Source organism: Barbus barbus (genome assembly GCF_936440315.1).
Source record: "Barbus barbus genome assembly, chromosome: 18".
Lineage (NCBI taxonomy): Eukaryota > Metazoa > Chordata > Actinopteri > Cypriniformes > Cyprinidae > Barbus > Barbus barbus.
In genome coordinates this window covers 1,598,641-1,618,144 of record NC_136746.1, presented here as the reverse complement: position 1 = coordinate 1,618,144, position 19,504 = coordinate 1,598,641, and the positions used below count along the sequence as shown (strand labels likewise).

The 19,504-nt window shown below is 41.7% G+C and overlaps 1 protein-coding gene across 1 annotated transcript in view; it reads right to left on the bottom strand.

The window, feature by feature from the left end:
• Positions 1–428: 428 nt before the first annotated feature.
• LOC306883983 (zinc transporter 6-like) overlaps positions 429–19,504 on the bottom strand; it is a 23,179-nt gene continuing 4,103 nt past the window's right edge. The window contains exons 5-15 of the mRNA XM_079439567.1: positions 8,995–9,037; positions 8,640–8,705; positions 7,267–7,347; positions 6,898–6,933; positions 5,268–5,362; positions 3,515–3,563; positions 3,311–3,430; positions 1,797–1,899; positions 1,648–1,695; positions 1,436–1,504; positions 429–1,088 (exon numbers count right to left, since the gene is read on the bottom strand). Of these exons, the coding sequence (XP_079295693.1) occupies positions 564–1,088; positions 1,436–1,504; positions 1,648–1,695; positions 1,797–1,899; positions 3,311–3,430; positions 3,515–3,563; positions 5,268–5,362; positions 6,898–6,933; positions 7,267–7,347; positions 8,640–8,705; positions 8,995–9,037 (1,235 nt within the window). The 3' untranslated portion in view covers positions 429–563. The remainder of the gene's footprint in view (positions 1,089–1,435; positions 1,505–1,647; positions 1,696–1,796; positions 1,900–3,310; positions 3,431–3,514; positions 3,564–5,267; positions 5,363–6,897; positions 6,934–7,266; positions 7,348–8,639; positions 8,706–8,994; positions 9,038–19,504) is intronic.

Genomic DNA, 19,504 nt, shown 5'->3' with positions numbered 1-19,504 from the left:
AAACCGAAAACAAAGAAAGCACTAGTTTATCAATGAATTAAAATGTTAATGCAGCCTCCTTACTGTTTTTCCCTGACACATTCATAATCATTCATTCTGCCGGTGTGCTGTGGCAAGCTTTATGCATTCACTTAAACAATTATTAGGCTATGTAGGCAATTAAAGGCTCATTATTACAATTTAAATAGTTTATTAATAAATGTGTGATTAGTCGACTAATGCTTCAAATGAACGACTACTAGTTGACTAGAAATTCTTTTAGTTGAGGCCAGCCCTAGACCATCCGGGGACTTTTGTCATACTCTTTTCAACATACTATGATTTGGGATACACTTATTCTAATATCACGTACTATTCAGGATGGGTAGTATGAACATTGGGACGCCTTTAAAAAAAAAAATAAAAAAAAAAAATAGCGACTTCACAGATGTCTGATAGCAGTTTAATACAAATAAAGAATACAGACAAAACATCCATTGAAAATAAAACTGTTGCTCTTGGTCCCATTAAAATAAATACTCAGGGTAGTGGTGGGCTAGCGGCGTGATGATTGTGTGATCAGCTCATGGTCTCTGTTGGCCAGTTTGTGACGAGGGCAGACCGCTGCCGTATCTATGCGGCGCTGCATTCAGTGTCCTGTAACCTTGAACCCCGAAGCCCGGCCTCGTCGCAGGGCCACCGCTGGGGTTGAGCATGCTGGAGTAGGGAGACATCCCATAGGAGAGAGGCGCGTTGAAGGGCCTGTGCTGATAGGCCGTCTGAAACACCACGGGCTGGATGTGCTTCCCCAGCGTGTTGAAGGAGAACTCGGGAGGAGGGCTGCTGGGCTTCACAGGCGTAGACGTGACCAGGTTCGACTCCTCGAGCTGTTTGGACCCCGCTGGAGGGAAGGCGGCTGCAGCCACGTACTCCGAGAGGCTGAGCGAGCTGGCAGGCAGGGTGCTGGAGGTCAGCGAGTGACGCGCCCAGTCGTCTTTGAAGATCTGAACGGTCAGCGTGGACACTAGTGTGTGCAGCCGGTTGGTCACATGGGCCAAAACCATCTGCTCGTCAGCGTCTCTGCGAATGCGGACGTGAATGGAGCCGGCCTGCGCAAAAACACAGTGAGTTAAGGTCTCCTATGTGAAGCCTCATGTGAGCGTTTTTACTGAAGAGTTGAGAGATTCAGGCCTCTCATTTATGACCCTGGAGCACAAAAGCAGTCATGGAAAGATTATTGGAAAGATTATTTATTCAGATGATGATGATGTATAAATTCAATTCCAAAAAATTGACCCTTATGACTGGTTTTGTGCTCCAGGGTCACGTCAAGACACCTTTATTTATATAGCGCTTTTAACCATACAGATTGTGTCAAAGCAACTTTACAGAATCAAAGAGGAAAATAGTGTCAATAACTAGAAATAAAGGTCATCATGAAAGAATATCTACACACCAAAGAGCCAAAGCCAATGGTCCAGAAGTGTTCATTTCTGACTTCAAGAACTCCATCCAATGTGGACACCTGAAAAACATCAAGAACCAATCTGTTGAAGATCTTGCCAAATAAAAACAAGAGAACTGGCGGCACGAGAACACGTGTGCACCACAGATTTTAAAAAAGTCAATATGCATCTGATAGATTATGTGGGCTGTATATGAACGGACCTCTCGGAGCAGTTTGTCAAGCTGACCGATGACATGAGAGGGGGTGGTCTGGAGGAAAGAGAGAACAACCGTGATAGGACAGTTCCATCTGATCATCTGACCAGACATATGACACAGGATTAATTACAGCATCGCACACTGAAACACACCTGCAGCAGCACCTTCCCGCTGTACACGCTCATGGGGTACATGGTGCCAAAGGTCATGAGGGCGATGGCCACAGCAGACGCGGTGTCCATCGCATTATAGTTACTGCACAACAACACAAGATCATCATGTGACTCAGTGGCATCATCTCAGCTTCAGAGCACACACCATTGAGCCTGTCCGTTAGCAACATGAGCTAGCACCGTCATTCAGGTGCTAATGTGGAAGTGGAGTATAATTATAGGCTAAAGCTAGATTCCGATGGTAACTGTTTCTCATGTGGGCGTCTGTAAAAATAAATGCACATTGTGGCACCTCAGTGATGAAACTCATGGATTTGGATGGCGATTTATTCAGTGGAGGAGTGAGCTCTGTGATATTTTATAATATACTGTACAGTCCTATTTATTATTTGATTATTTAAATCTCCAGTTTAAACATAGGAAAACAGATGCACTATAGATATATATATTTATATGTGAAATAGTTCTGTATATATCTGTATATAATATACATTTTAAAATTGTATTGCATACTTGCTGCTGCCATAATAAAGACCCATTTCGAATGTTTACGTGCTTTTCTTCTCTTTATGCTCCCAGACGCTGTGTGGACCAGTTATGAAATATTGTTCTTGTAAATACTTTCCAGCATTTCAGAAATAAATACGCATGCAAATTACAGCGAAGTACAAAAGGCAGTGGTCAAAAAGGGATTTACACATTAAATTTTGAATCGATTTCTTCTTGTAAACTCAGATGGCAATTACCACACGACCTTAGTGGAAGTCTTAGGGGAAGTCGTGGCCTAATGGTTGGAGAGTCGGACTCGTAATCGAAAGGTTGCGGGTTCGAGTCCCCGGCCGGCAGGGATTGTAGGTGGGGGGAGTGAATGTCCAGCACTCTCTCCACCCTCAATACCACGACTGAGGTGCCCTTGAGCAAGACACCGAACCCCCAATTGCTCCCCGGGCGCTGCAGCATGGCTGCCCACTGCTCCGGGTGTGTGTTCACGGTGTGTGTGTGTGTGTGTGTGTGTGTGTTTGTTCACTACTCACTGCTGTGTGTGTGCACTTGGATGGGATAAACGCAGAGCACCAATTTCGAGTATGGGTCACCATACTTGACAATACGTCACGACTTTACTTTGACTTTAGTGTTTGCCAAAAACAGTAGGTAATTCGGGCCATGATTTTTATGCAGGTGGTGAGAGATAAACACCAACATTCTGGATTCATACGGCAATAAAATCACCAATTACCCCCTGTAAATAGTGAAAATAACTTGTGTCCCCATGAGAAATAATTACTGCCGAATATAGCTAAAGGCTGAGAAAGTTATTCAATGAGATTTAGTAGTAAAAGTAATAATATATGCAGCAGTAAAAATACACTGTTGTGGTAGAGATGTACAGTTACAGCATTATTTGCACTGCTAGAACTGCTACAGGAGCGGGGATAGATAATAAGTGTTGTTTGTGACTGGACATCATACATAACACAGTGTGGTCTCCTCACTTGATTTCGATGAGCATGTACGTGATGCCCAAAGCAAAAGCTCCAGCGACGTTGATGAGCACAAACGGGTTCATTCTGGGCAGGAGAACGCTGCTGAGCGCCGGGATGAGTCCGCACAGACTGCACACAAACATTCATACATCTATGCATCATCTGCACTGAATAATTCAGCATACATCATACAGAGTGAGACGCATACGCTACCTCCGGCTCAGGTCGGCCACGTGCTCCTGAAGCCAGCTGGTGCTCGCGGCTGAAGACACAGAGAAACACAGATCACACCGGCACTAACAGCAGCTAACAACACACAGTAACAGACTTTGCTGTTTGCACACAGAAGTCTGTCCTGTGTTCTGTTTCAGACATGTCCATACACATATTTGTCTTTGCGTGGACAACAGTGCATGAGTGAATTGAGTGTTCAAAAATAAAGGTTGACTTAAAGCTGCAGTCCGTTCGTTTTGCCTCTTTGTCACCATCTCTGTTTGAAAACCTGGAATTGCAGCTTTTTGTGGAATTATCTTCCTTGATGGGATGAGCTCCGGCACGGCTCCAGCGCGGATGAATCTAATGCTTTGAGGTGAATGTGTGGCAGTCAGTCACGCACCGATTCGAATCACAGATTCTAGCCTGTCTTGGAATATATGACCCAAATAAGAATTTTCACTGTATATTGTCATCTGAACGCGTAAGTAACATGTCTGCCACGTTTGTTCTGACCAACTGAGGAAAAAAAAGCATTACCATAAATCACGCTACCAATGGTGATCTAAAGATCGCTCACAACACATCAAACCATGCAAAGTGTTATTATTGTTATACTTTATTCTCAAATTATTAATGTTAACATCAGCATTGCGTGACTATGAGTATAGTGAGTATTAGCATGTAGATTTCAATTTCTGTACAGTCTAATATCTAATTGTCATACCATGTTAAGAAATAATTTTAACCCAAAAAGCAAATTATGCTCCCTTCGAACTGGTTCTCTTTAAAATACAAATCCTATGTAATCCCAGGCTCTCTGTAATCAGAAGCACATTTAAAACTGGAATATAATTTAATTTCATTCACATGTGTTTCATAAACACACAATCCTTTCTGGATAACAATCTGCCATCAAAACGATACATTTAATTATTCCAGCTGCTGTGAGAAAAGGCTATAAACGATCCGTCACCTGCAGGATCCTCACGTGCGAGCGATAGCCTACTAGCCGGGACAACTTCATGTTTATAGACGTGACGTAATGACGCAGTGCCATGCTCGAATTTCCCACGAAAACCTACCCGTACCACTCAAATTAGAGAACATTATTATAAACTAACCGTTGTGAGTCGGGCTAAAGTAAGGAGATAGTTTTGAACACTGGCTGGTTATGTACTTGCTCAAATATTGATTAGGATAATTTTTAGCCCAAAAAAGTTACGGACTGCAGCATTAAGTAGTGAAAATTCAAAAAGTGTCTTGTTCCTTCACTTGATTGACTGATTGCCATGTAACTTTCAGTACAGGTTACACCGTCAGGTAAATGTGCTCAGGAGACTAACCCAAGCAGGTTCAGTTCCAGTCTAGTCTGACTCAGTGTTTCCACAGGACTGTGATCGACTTTGAAGGGACTATGGACCTCGATTTTGATTTGAGTTTGACTGACATGCTTTACCAGCACAATTATGCAAAACACAATGTTATAGATCTTATGTTGTTATGAAAAGCGTAAAAATATTTTTTATTCATTTTGAAACGGTCTCCGATTGGCAGCTAGAAAGATGCAGAGTTGAAATGTGCAAAGCTTGATTTGTGCATTATCATCACTGAACCTTAAATTACTGTAGAACTGAACCTGTCGACATCTGGAATAAAATCAACAGCTGAATGGTCATGCATACGCATGAAAAGGCTCTCAGACCTGACACGGGCCACACTTAGAAACAGCTGTCTGTGGAAGAGATCTTACCTTCAGACACGAAGACGAAGGGCTTGTTCTTGACGGACAGTAGAGTCAAGAGATTAAAGAACAGAGCCACACATGTTCCCACCAGCAGACGCCCCCTAAAACAAACACAGAAACAACCACACACACCGCTCAGGACTGGGTAACAGGGATGTAATATCATCAAAATCTCACGATACGATATCACTGTGATATGAAGTCCACGATATGATATTGCGATATTAAAAATTATAAAGAAAAGATTGGTAAAAATGAAAATTTTGTACATTTTAAAGTTAAATTATTCTATCTAGTGCACTTTGAGAGTTCAAAATGATGAGCTTGTACCTGAACTTTAAAGGGGACTCAACCCACTTTTTATTTGTGATGTACCGTCTCAGTCTAAATTACACTCACACTGGTGTTTTAGGAAGACAAACTAATTAGAATATAATAATAACAACAACAATGACAGTAGTGGCCAGTAGACAGTAGTTTATGTTGTAAAACAATTGGACTGTAAAATAAATGAAAATGAATATTTCATAGGTTATTTTTGCTTTACAGTAGGGAAATTACAATACTTCTTTCCTACACTTGAAACAGATATTTTGTGTTTAAACCACTAGCTGTCAGTAATTCATACTGCACTTTAAGCTTTTATTTTGAAGGAAAACTCCTGCCACAAAAATAAAGCCTAGCTGGTGACCGCTGCGTTCCCAAAAGCACGCTAAACTCACATCAGATGCAATAAAGGAGTTAACTGCATTCATTCAGTGTGAACAGAGCCGTTCTGAGACGCGGAAAACACCGGATCTCGAGCCGATCGTGTGAACGAAATCCAGCTTCGCTTTAAAATACACAGCGAGAACAGACACGATGAAGAGATTAAGCATAATGTGCTTTCGGTTTTAGTTTGTTTGACAGATACTGTGCCGAAGCATAATGGTCCAAACAAATATATTTTAAAAACTACACTTTTTGCCCGGAAGACCTATAGTTTCATATCATCATGTGACCACGATAATAGAGACAGCTTTGCTATCGCGATGCTGATAATATCATTACATCCCTACAGTTTCTCCCAGAAACTGATACTGACAGGTTTGTCATGCAGCTCAACTGGACTGAGATCTGGGCTTGGGTAGCTTGTCAGAGGTCTAAAAGCTGGGAAACACCAAGTGTCCAAGGTTTTTCCACACATCAGCGGCGGTTTGTCCGATTCAGAGTATGTTAAATCAGCGTCAGGCCCGTTGGTGAAAGTGAGAAATTGCTTACGACCAAACCAGAACAGGGTATGAGCTTCAATGAAGGCGTCATTCATCTTTAATGATGTTCCACCAATTTGGACTTCTCTCTAATTTTATGCTTTTGACATAGTAATAAAAGAATGGGCAAACTTGTTCCACAAAAGAAATGGGCACAGGTTTAAACTGTATAATATATCCATCCCAAGTGAATGCCATCGCCAATCCACTTTTTATATGGGACGTATGCCATACTTTTTTGTCATTAGTCATGTTTTCAGTTTCATGTGTGTGTAGAAACTTGTGGGAGGCATATGGTGAAAAGAAAAACTCTCAGTCATGTTAATGAACATATAAAATCACAGAAAGGATCAGTGTGTGAGGATCTCAGTGATTGTGGTACTCACGTGTGCACCTCGGGCTGCTCTACGAAACGCTCCACGCTGAGGAAGGAGGAAGCACACAGTTAGCACACACACACACACACACACACACACACACACCAGTGCAAACAGAGACAAGTACACAAACAACTCAATCCAGTAACGATGGAGCACATCTGGGAGGTTATACTGAATAACGGAGGTACTTCATAACGTCATGCCAGTGCCTTCCTCGAGGAGAAACCATCAGACCAGCATCAGCAAGCTCGTTCATATGCGTGTGTGCGTGTGTGTGGATCAGGCGAATGTGAACGCGAGTCAGTCAGGTCACACCATTCCCACAGCAGCAAAATATAGACGGGATCAAGTTCTGCAGAGACACACGGATCTCACCTTTCCTTCAGGATGAAGAGAGCGCCCAGCTGAACCAGCACAGTGGAGGCAAACACCGCCAGCACTTCAAAACGCTCGAAGCTGAGACCACAAAACACACATCAACACAAACACCTGACATCACACACACAACTGGCACATCCACTGGAAGACCAGCTGGTTTATCATTGAAGCCCTGGGGCCAGTCGTTCAAAAGTAATCTGATTGGATTTTGATCATCGATTGGATCAAATCTTGAAAATGGGTTGTTCAAAAGAAAAAAAAAAAGGATTCTGAATATGGATTAAATCACAAAATCCAATCTTGGTTTTGATCTGGATTAAATCCTCAGTTTGTGTTGTCCAAAAAGTTTTAGTAAGATTGGGATAGTTTTGATCCAAAAAAAACCTGGATTATTCTGATCCCAGCAGAAGGGTGGCTTTCAGGAACAAAAATGTAATAAAACTTTCAAATTTAACCAAAAACAAAAATATTATATTTAATTTAAAGTTTTTTTTTAAATCGCTGATTATAAACTACATTGGCACAATCATCAGAGATGGACCGGTCAGAAGTAGTTATTTGTGTAAATGCAATGCAAAAGTAGAATGCAACATTTCATCATCTTGTCCCTTTAGGGGCTCCGTAGAGCACTAATAATCCAGATTTGGAAATCTGAAAAAGTGTGCATCTGGATCAGGGTGATCCAATCTGATTTTGCTTTGAAAAACCGGCACTAAAGTAAAATGTGTTACCTGATCCTGGATAGCAAAACATGGGATTTCCAAATCCAGATCGTTCTGATCCAGATTAAACTTTCTGAACAACTGGCCCCTGGTGACAATATTAGGAAAACGATTTAAAGACTAGGAATAGATTACTATTATTTATAACCTTTGACTGGTAATGTGCTGCCACCAAAAAAAGTTATATCAGGACATTGTGGAAATACAGCAAAGAGTTGCAGAGATTGGCCTACTTCCTGTTTTTCCACCAATTTTGGAGGAGAAACAAATCTCCAGGACATAACTACACATTAAACAGATCGATCTCTTCACTCAAAACACCATCTTGACCAGAAATGAGACTGACTGGATCAACAAGTGTAAATTACATTCAGGGAAATTCACAGAATAAATTCAATTTAACTGCTGTAATCAATGAATTATGATTAATTTTACCCATCGGAACAATTCACCAAGTCTGAGGTCAAGTGAATTGATTTAAAGGTCTTAAAGTTGTCAAATTTATTAAAGTTAGACCAATAGGACTATTGTTTTGATCACTTTTGGCTGAACAGTTTGTAATGTACTGCTATGGTGTGGTTTCTATCAATGCTGTGTTGGATGTGAGAAAACAAGCACACTGATATTTGAAGTATGAACTGTTCTTACCCAAACGAGTACACCTGACTGGGTTTCTTCATGGTCACCCAGAAACTCAGCAGACAGGTGATCAGACTGTGAGAGACAAAGACACCAGCATGAGATGCTTAACAACTACTGTGACGCACAATGAAATGCAACACAACTCTATGCAGTATCGCCTTGAAGTGCATCTAGCTGATTTTAAACACACGGAAGCCCACTAATGGTTAACGACACATTAATATACTGTCTTTATAAGTCTAAGATGTTTGTGTATCACTGGTGTAACAGGTGAATCAAAAGAAAGCAGTAAAGTCTTTGAGTATCAGTATCTGGTAAACACAATTGTACAAGCTTTTAATGGCCAACAGATGACACTCACCTGAAGAGATCGAAGATGGTGAGGTATGTGTATGCGGTTAAGGCTGAAACAGAAGACAGATATGATGTTCAAAACAGCACTGTCACACACTCGTGAACACGTGAGAGAAACCATCAGGTCATTTATATCCTCTGACACAAACGTTCACTTTCAGGAGGATCAGTGCACAGAAGGGCCAGTGAGAGCAGATGAGAAGAACCTAGGTGTGAAGGACACGTGAGAAACACATTCAGCTCCTACAGACGTACAGCTGCTGGGGACTTCTTGATATTTGAATGACAAATATCAACAATCAATCAAATAATTTTATTTAACTATTTACAGGGTATCTGCAGAATTTTTAAAGCTCAATTTAAGGCAATTTATGAATTTTTAAGAGTAAAATGAACGCTGTATGAGTGGGGTTGGACAATGTCTATGGTAACATTTTAAGCCATACAATTACATGATTTACAGTTTTGATAGTTTTCACACAAAAAAATCGTATAAAATGGCATTTCAGCTTTTAAACCATTTTTATGAAAAGGTCAAACATATTGTATTAATTTAAATCATAAATATTACTGTCTTAATTGTTTAGATTTTTAGAGGGCACATTAACTTCTTTCACATTTACAACTCTATGTTTGCTGCATTAAAAACATGGATATTCGCATTGATCTGAACATAAGATACACTGGAGATGCAAAATTCCTCTCTGCCACGAGGTGGCGCTTAAAGCCAAGTTCACACTACACGACTTTAAATGTCGGCAGATCGCTGTGCTGTTCAGACTACAAGACTGTCTTTTAGTCTTTGTGGTGTTCACACTACCTGACTATTAAAATGATTCGCAACCAGGGGGTTACGCCAGTCTTCATAGAAATACATGTTAAAACGGAGTGAAAAAGATCAACTGAACTGAAACTTTTTCAATATAATTAAATATAAAAATGTGCGGAGGGTTAAGCTGTGCTGTTGTTGGCTGCCAAGTTAAAGGCAATAAACTAAGGTATTCCTTTAAATACTTGCTTTGGTTCCAGAAAATCTGTCATGTCTGGCGCTGCATGCATGGCTTGCAGCGCTTAAGAGTGTTAAATAATAAAATAATGTTAAAACATGTGCTCTTATCATTCTGTGGACACAATCTCGTGAACGTCGCCCTGATCGGGAGCTTTATGCACACGTGCGCTCATTCAATGCAGCTACAACCTCTCGTCGCTTCATGTCATCTTCCACTCATTAAACTATGACAGGTCTTTACTGCAAAAAGATGGTCACTGTGACACTCTAAAGTGATGAAACTATGGCGCTATGTGCTTTTAAAAAAACATTTTTACAGGTTTCACTTTATATTGTCGGCTCAGAAAATGTAAATGCACATGCCCAGTAGCCACAGCTGTATCCCTTCTAGCCTTAACCCCAAATCAGACAAGAGAGCATATTAACTTCAGTGGACTTAAAATGGTGTTAATTTCGTGCAATAAGACGATCGGTTCACGTGTTTGAACTGAGGCAATGCAGTGATCTGTCACGACACAAGAGCCACAAAAAGGTGTTTGTTGTTTGAATTTCTTTAAAAATGACTCTATTTCAAAGCTGAGAGTCCTGAGAGCTTGTTTCATATCAGCAGTAACCTGCTCTGTCTCCTCTGTCGGTGTGTGTTTCCTCTCTGCTCTGCGATGTGTTTTTCACTGCGTGAGAACATGCTGTATAGTGTGAGTGTTTGTCGGTCATGGCAACAGTAACTACTGGTGGTTACTAAAAAATAAATAGCAGCCAAAAGCCTGTGAAAGATGCTTATGTGCAAAAATAAAAGCCTAACATTTCTTTAAGCGAAGTTTCTGCTGTTGTTGCTGTTGCCTTGCTCTTTCATTGGAGGTAGCTCGTCACCACACCTGACACCACGTGATGTCGAGTCGGCCGACCGGTCCAGATATTTGGCATGCTAGATAAGTGTTTGGCGTCGGCGAGGTGTCTGCGACGCGTCAGCGAGCGTCTTTGATGCATTGTTGTGTAGTTCACAAAAAGATCGCGGAGTGCCAATCACCCACAGATTTTCCCCTGATTACAACTCGATCTGTCGGCGAGCTCGTTAACTTGCAAATCGGGCTTAAAATCCCGTAGTGTGAACTAGCCTTTAGGAGCAAATATAGCGGCTTCTCCGGTAACGGCTGCACACAAAGCAGCACCGCGCTCATATACGCTGCTTTATCAGGCATTATAGGCAAGATGAAATAAAAATGCCATGGACACGTTTCTGAGAACAGCCGGTTCCCTTCAAAGACACATTGACAAAGACATCTGCGCCGCGGTTTGACTTTAAAACATGCAGCGCTCAGATTTATTCAATGACATCATTGCCTTTTGAAGTTTAATCCAGCCATATCGCGGTTCTTTCCGTCCCCAACTGTAAGACCTCTTTAAATTGTAAATTGAGAGTTTTTAAGGACCCGTGGGAGCCCTGTATTTAAGGTAGCCCGGCGGGCAGGGCTTCTTTCTGGTAGCCCGACTGGAAAACGTAATAGCCCCGAGACAACAGGGTAGCGATTTTGCAAGCCCTGTATATATATATATATAATTTTGAAAAACAAATAATAAATTAATGAGGCTCAATCATCTATTAATAAACATGCAAGTTTATTTTAGCACTTCTGTCAGTGGACACGCAGCCTGCAAAACACTAAATTAAATATCAAAGAATAGTTAAAAAAGAAAGTAGCATAAATAAAGTTAAATGCACCCTGTCTACTGGACGCGAGCAGCGCTGCGTGACAAAATACTATAGAACCCATTATAATCAGTGATGCGGTCTACATTGGATGCGGCGCGACACGACAAATATATATATATATATATATATATATATATATATATATATATATATATATATACATAAAAAAAGTTTCATTTCATTTATAAGTCAGATTTCAATATTCATCTAAAAAACATTAATCTTACTGCATTATTTATGCAGTTCTAACTGAAGTATACAGGTCCTTTTCAAAAAATTAGCATATTGTGATAAAGTTCATTATTTTCTGTAATGTACTGATAAACATTAGACTTTCATATATTTTAGATTCATTACAACACAACTGAAGTAGTTCAAGCCTTTTATTGTTTTAATATTGATGATTTTGGCATACAGCTCATGAAAACCCAAAATTCCTATCTCAAAAAATTAGCATATTTCATCCGACCAATAAAAGAAAAGTGTTTTTAATACAAAAAGTCAACCTTCAAATAATTATGTTCAGTTATGCACTCAATACTTGGTCGGGAATCCTTTTGCAGAAATGACTGCTTCAATGCGGCGTGGCATGGAGGCAATCAGCCTGTGGCACTGCTGAGGTGTTATGGAGGCCCAGGATGCTTCGATAGCGGCCTTAAGCTCATCCAGAGTGTTGGGTCTTGCGTCTCTCAACTTTCTCTTCACAATATCCCACAGATTCTCTATGGGGTTCAGGTCAGGAGAGCACAGTAATACCATGGTCAGTAAACCATTTACCAGTGGTTTTGGCACTGTGAGCAGGTGCCAGGTCGTGCTGAAAAATGAAATCTTCATCTCCATAAAGCTTTTCAGCAGATGGAAGCATGAAGTGCTCCAAAATCTCCTGATAGCTAGCTGCATTGAACCTGCCCTTGATAAAACACAGTGGACCAACACCAGCATCACTGACTGTGGGTACTTGACACTGGACTTCAGGCATTTTGGCATTTCCCTCTCCCCAGTCTTCCTCCAGACTCTGGCACCTTGATTTCCGAATGACATGCAAAATTTGCTTTCATCCGAAAAAAGTACTTTGGACCACTGAGCAACAGTCCAGTGCTGCTTCTCTGTAGCCCAGGTCAGGCGCTTCTGCCGCTGTTTCTGGTTCAAAAGTGGCTTGACCTGGGGAATGCGGCACCTGTAGCCCATTTCCTGCACACGCCTGTACACGGTGGCTCTGGATGTTTCTACTCCAGACTCAGTCCACTGCTTCCGCAGGTCCCCCAAGGTCTGGAATCGGTCCTTCTCCACAATCTTCCTCAGGGTCCGGTCACCTCTTCTCGTTGTGCTGCGTTTTCTGCCACACTTTTTCCTTCCCACAGACTTCCCACTGAGGTGCCTTGATACAGCACTCTGGGAACAGCCTATTCGTTCAGAAATGTCTTTCTGTGTCTTACCCTCTTGCTTGAGGGTGTCAATGATGGCCTTCTGGACAGCAGTCAGGTCGGCAGTCTTACCCATGATTGCGGTTTTGAGTAATGAACCAGGCTGGGAGTTTTTAAAAGCCTCAGGAATCTTTTGCAGGTGTTTAGAGTTAATTAGTTGATTCAGATGATTAGGTTAATAGCTCGTTTAGAGAACCTTTTCATGATATGCTAATTTTTTGAGATAGGAATTTTGGGTTTTCATGAGCTGTATGCCATAATCATCAATATTAAAACAATAAAAGGCTTGAACTACTTCAGTTGTGTGTAATGAATCTAAAATATATGAAAGTCTAATGTTTATCAGTACATTACAGAAAATAATGAACTTTATCACAATATGCTAATTTTTTGAAAAGGACCTGTAAATGCATTCAGTCTGTGTCAATGTACCTAAATGCCACTTCAGATATGCGGCTTCTGAAAACAACGTTAGGCCACATTATAACTTTAAAATGTATGTGTAATAAATTCAATGTTGAATCAAATAATTTCTTTCTACAGCTAGTAGAAAGTAGTGTATATTCAATGCTTTTCTCAGCTAACACAATGTTTTTTACAAAAACGTTTTGATATATTTACAGTAGAAAATGTACAAAATATCTTCATGGAACATGATCTTAATGTCCTAATGATTTTTGTCATAAAAGAGAAATGTATAATTTTGATCCATACAATGTATTGTTGGCTATTGCTACAAATATACCTGTGTTACTGATGACTGCTTTTGTGCTGCAGGGACACATATTTGTACAACACTACTCCTCTAAATCTGTCCTCAACATATTTGTAAACTCTCCCAGGACTCCCAGACACTAATACGAGTTCAGTCATTCACAAAGCACAGCATCTGAGCCCATCCACACAGTCCAAAATGATTTTACAAACCTGAAATCCTACAAGACTGAAATAAACGTGAGTGCTGGATGAAAGCATGGCGTACTGACAGATGCATGAATAAATCCCAGAGCTGGGACACAGAAGACACACATCTTGTAGCACACAGTGTGCAGATTAAGGTGACTTGTGTATGTTTACAGACCTAATCAATGAAGAAGAAGAGGAGATGAAGACGCAGTGGTAAACCAAGCCAGGATCTTTAGCTGAATATTTAATAACATATACAGGCCAGAGCATCAAAACACATCTGATCGTCCTCGAACCCTGACCTTCAGCCGTCTCACTGCAGGCCTCGCGGGAGCTCGGCCCCATTAAAGCACTCAGCGCTGAGCGCTTATCCGAAACACAAGCGAAACGCTGAGGAGCCTGCGAGCGCGGCCACAGTCGCAGCGGCCCAGAGCGAGTATCGGCTTTCTCTGCTAGCTGGTACTTTCGGTAAAAAAGATTTGCAAACTGCAGCGCTCAGCTGTCATTGAGTTCTGGAACACGTATCGAGCGGCTCGGCTCGGGTGTCTGTCAACGCGGCACATTAAAATAACAATAGATAGCTCCAGATGTAAACTAAAAGCTTTATTGACAAACTACAAACTAACACCTGGCGGGAAAAAGGAAACTGGTGGGAGGAAGTAAACTGAGACTGCTTCTCCTGCAAGAAATATCGGCCGAGCAGCACGATAAAAACATCCTGCCCCCGCGATCACATCAAAACCTTACGCTTACACAACAGCCGCCTACAACACAAACCACAGCAGACTCGTATCACAGCGAACGACGCGTGGAGGGATTTTACTGCAGCTCGATCTGACGATCTTCAGATCACACAGTAAACGCTTTCAACCCTCCCAAACATCTACAGACACACGCAACATCTAAGAGACTCTGTACATGCCCACATTCACTTGTCGACCTTCACAAAACAAAAACCAACATATCACATTACAGTTGAACTGATGTTAAAATACCTGATACATGCACAGAACAGACACATTCCATATAAGTTCCATCCATAACACTTTCTCCAGTGAAAAGTCTGAATCACAGGAGATGCACTTTTTCCACTGGACTCGTATTTGTGTTAGAAACATCTTAATGCTGGATGTGTTTGAGCTTTTGTCTTCTCCAGATGTTAACTGATGGACTGGAGTGGTGTGGATTATTGTGATGTTTTTATCAGCTGTTTGGACTCTCATTCTGACGGCACCCATTCACTGCAGAGCATCCATTGCTGAGACACTGATGCAGAGACACATTTCTACAAACCTGATGAAGAAACAAACTCATCCTAAGCTTTGATGGCCTACATATCAGCTAATCAGGGACGTGCACAGGCGGGTTGCTCAGGTTGCCCTGGCAACTGCCCATATGCCCTTTTCGACCTTCCGAGGAAAAAAAAAAACAACATCGTACAATGGATGCAGATTTTCACGTAGGCCTAGATTAATAATAATAATAAGCCTGCATGAGCGGGCGCGAGATTGTCGCGGTTGTCGGGTGAGGCGTCTCATATGGAACGATTTTTGTGCTGATATTTATCAAACAAATCCAGTGTTTTGCAAATAAACACAATCTGCTTTGCAAAGAAAAACTCAACTTTCAAACAAACGCAAAGTGATTTTCAAATACAAAACTCTATTTGAGAGAAAATGCAGAGATATGGACAAATATATGTATTGTGTGTTACAACTGTGAAACTCATTTGCCTTTTTATGAAGAAACTTGGCTTGATTTTCTCACAAATGCGACAGGTGTGCGCCTGTGCGGGCTGATTTTCTCACACGAGTGCAATTGAGCAAATTTCTTTTACAAAACAGCAGATGGCGCTGTCGGTCAATTTATGCTAGTCTCCCGAGACCTGAAACACCTCTTTACCTTTTCAGACCAATATGAGTGGGGAACAGGTGAGTTTCTGTCTTACTAGATCTATAATTAACCATTTAGATATAGATTTTCACAAAGCGACCCTACTACAGTGTCAGTGAAATTCACAACAAGTGCTGTAAAGTTGTTAACATGATTGATTAGTTAAAAAATCAGAGGTGAGGAGGCACATAGGGCAGGTAGGCTTAAGTGATGATCACCAAATATGAGATGAGAGGACCATGCTAGAAAGTATAGGGTTAAAGAGCTGCATGCTAAATAATTGTAATCTAAAAAAACAATGGCTATTTTAGAGGTCATTTCAAAGATCTTGCCTGAGCAGAGCATAATGACTTGATAGGATATTGATAGGGATATTGATGTAGGGATTTTCATGACTCAAGTCATGTTTTTCTGTGTTATTATTAGTAGTAGTTAAGGTGATTGAGTGCTGTATTTCAGTGTTTTACTTCTTTGTGTATATATATTTTAATAAAGACCCTGTTATTCTCAGTCCTTCATATAGCCCGTGAGTTGTTTTTTTTTGGGGGGGTGCCCTTTTTTCAGGTCAGAGCAACTGCCCCTCAAAATTCCAGCTATCGGTTTACATGCAGTCAGCTTGCGCTGCACAGTCTAACGGCTCACTGTCCCACTGCACAATCAAAGTTATCGGATCAATTCTAGGGTTTATTCAGCAGGAGTTCAAACTTGGCCTGATTTGTTTCCTTATGGCATATTACCCGTCTTATTATGAACAGTGGTTTGAACAATCTTGCTCAGTTTGGGCTGTATCAACTAACCCAAGATTTAAGCATGAGAACTGCCTCTCTCGTGAACTCTTACGAACGCACACGGGCAAGCTCATCATTCTCTACATTACACATCATGTTTGGTTCCTTTCTCACCGAACCTTAAGACAGAGTCTGATCCTCAAATCATGGTCACGGGCGCTGCGTCTGCTGTCTGTGGGACAGAGGAGTTCTGAAGGTGCTTCTTACATGCTGTGGCCATTGACGTTAAGATCGTTTTTACTGGAGAGCTCAATAAATGAGTATCACGTTCCTCCTGCTCAAGAAACAGCGGTGCACAGTGATACTACACACACACACACACACACTCTCTCTCTCTCTCTATCTCTCTCTCTCTCACACACACACACAGACACACACACACACACACAGACTCTGATAAGCTCATGCATTCACTCACAAAGAAACACTCACTCACACACTCTCTCACGCGCACACTCTCACGCGCGCACACTCTCTCACGCGCGCACACTCTCTCACGCGCACACTCTCACGCGCGCACACTCTCTCGCGCGCACACTTTCACGCGCGCACACTCTCTCACGCGCACACTCTCTCACGCGCACACTCTCTCACGCGCGCACTCTCACGCGCGCACTCTCACGCGCACACACACTCTCACGCGCACACTCTCTCACGCGCGCACTCTCACGCGCGCACTCTCTCGCGCACACACTCTCACGCACACACTCTCTCACGCACACACACTCTCACGCACACACACTCTCACGCACACACACTCTCACGCACACACACTCTCACGCACACACACTCTCGCGCACACACTCTCACGCGCGCACACTCTCACGCGCGCACACTCACGCGCACACTCTCACGCGCACACTCTCTCACGCGCACACTCTCACGCGCACACTCTCACGCGCACACTCTCACGCGCACTCTCTCACGCGCACACTCTCACGCACACACACTCTCACGCACACACACTCTCACGCACACACACTCTCACGCACACACTCTCTCACGCGCGCACTCTCTCTCACACACAGACACACACACACACACACAGACTCTGATAAGCTCATGCATTCACTCACAAAGAAACACTCACTCACACACTCTCTCACGCGCACACTCTCTCACGCGCACACTCTCACGCGCGCACACTCTCACGCGCGCACACTCTCTCACGCGCACACACTCTCGCGCGCACACACTCTCTCGCGCGCACACTCTCTCGCGCGCGCTCTCTCACGCGCACACACACTCTCACGCGCGCACACACTCTCACGCGCGCACACACTCTCACGCGCACACTCTCTCACGCGCACACACACTCTCACGCGCACACTCCCTCACGCGCGCACTCTCTCACGCACACACTCTCACGCACACACTCTCACGCACACACTCTCACGCACACACTCTCACGCACACACTCTCACGCACACACACTCTCACGCGCACACTCTCTCACGCGCGCACTCTCTCTCACACACACACACACTCAGTTCAGCAAAGAAACTTACAAAACACCACAGTCAGCAACAAGAGGCAGTGCATTTGCACATTTCAGCAAATGTAGTCAACTATAACTGTTAAAACTATAACAATAATAGTGCACTATGCAATGTTTTTTTTTTCAGAAAGTGTGTTGTGTTCTAACTTTGCGGGATTTTACATTTTATGATTTCACGCACATCAAAAATTGTGGTCAAATGAATACACATTCAACAATTTAAGTCATCTTTTAGAAGGTAACCAAATAAAATGTGAACAACTCCTTTTATTGTTTGGCAAACAAAGTCCTGCACAACAGAGATTTACTGTTAAATTAAAACATGGAAGATCAATTGTGATATTTAAAAAAAATAAAAAATTTCAATGCACTGTGATATTTTTATTATTGTGTTGGGAAGTACATTTGACTATAATACAACTTAAAGGAACACTTCACTTTTTTGGAAATAAAAACAGTTAAACAGTTGAGTTTTACTGTTCTTGAATCCATTCAGCCGATCTCCGGGTCTGGCGGTAGCACTGTTAGCTTAGCATAGATCATTGAATCGGATTAGACCGTTAGCATTTGGTCATCAAAAAATGGGTTTCGATAATTTTCCTATTTAAAGCTTGACTCTTCTGTAGTTAACTACAGAACTACAGAAGAGTCAAGCTTTAAATAGGAAAATTATCAAAAATCTTTGGTCATTTTTGAGTTGTTTAAGTGAGAGAACATCTGTAACTTTGTCCAGATTGGGGGAATTGTAATGTTTAATAATATTTTATTATGTAAATAATTTTTTCCATTAAAAAGTATAGATTTTTGTTTGTATATATATATATATATATATAAAGCCTTGCTCTGTGTTCTGTGTTAGATAACAGACGTGTTACAGCACTTGCGTATCATTGCTCTTCTGTTGGTTCTGATTGCTTCTATTCTCCTCATTTGTTAGTCACTTTGGATAAAAGCATCTGCTAAATGAATAAATATAATGTAAATGTTGTCAATTATAGCTTTTAGAAAAGAAAATCAGAATCAGCAGATCAAACTTACAACAAAAATTGGAATTGGCCAAGAAAATTGCAATCGGTGCATCTCAAATTTCCATAAATTTGTCCTGCCTTTGAGTTTCTGTGTGTAGCTGACGATAGATTTGACAAAAGAAATGGTGACATGCTGGTGACGTGATGATGATGATGTGTTGATGAGTTCAAGTTCATGAGACATGCACAGACTTCACATTCACACAGCTTTAATACTCACAGATACTCTCAGCACTTCATTAACTGCACAGCTCTACTTT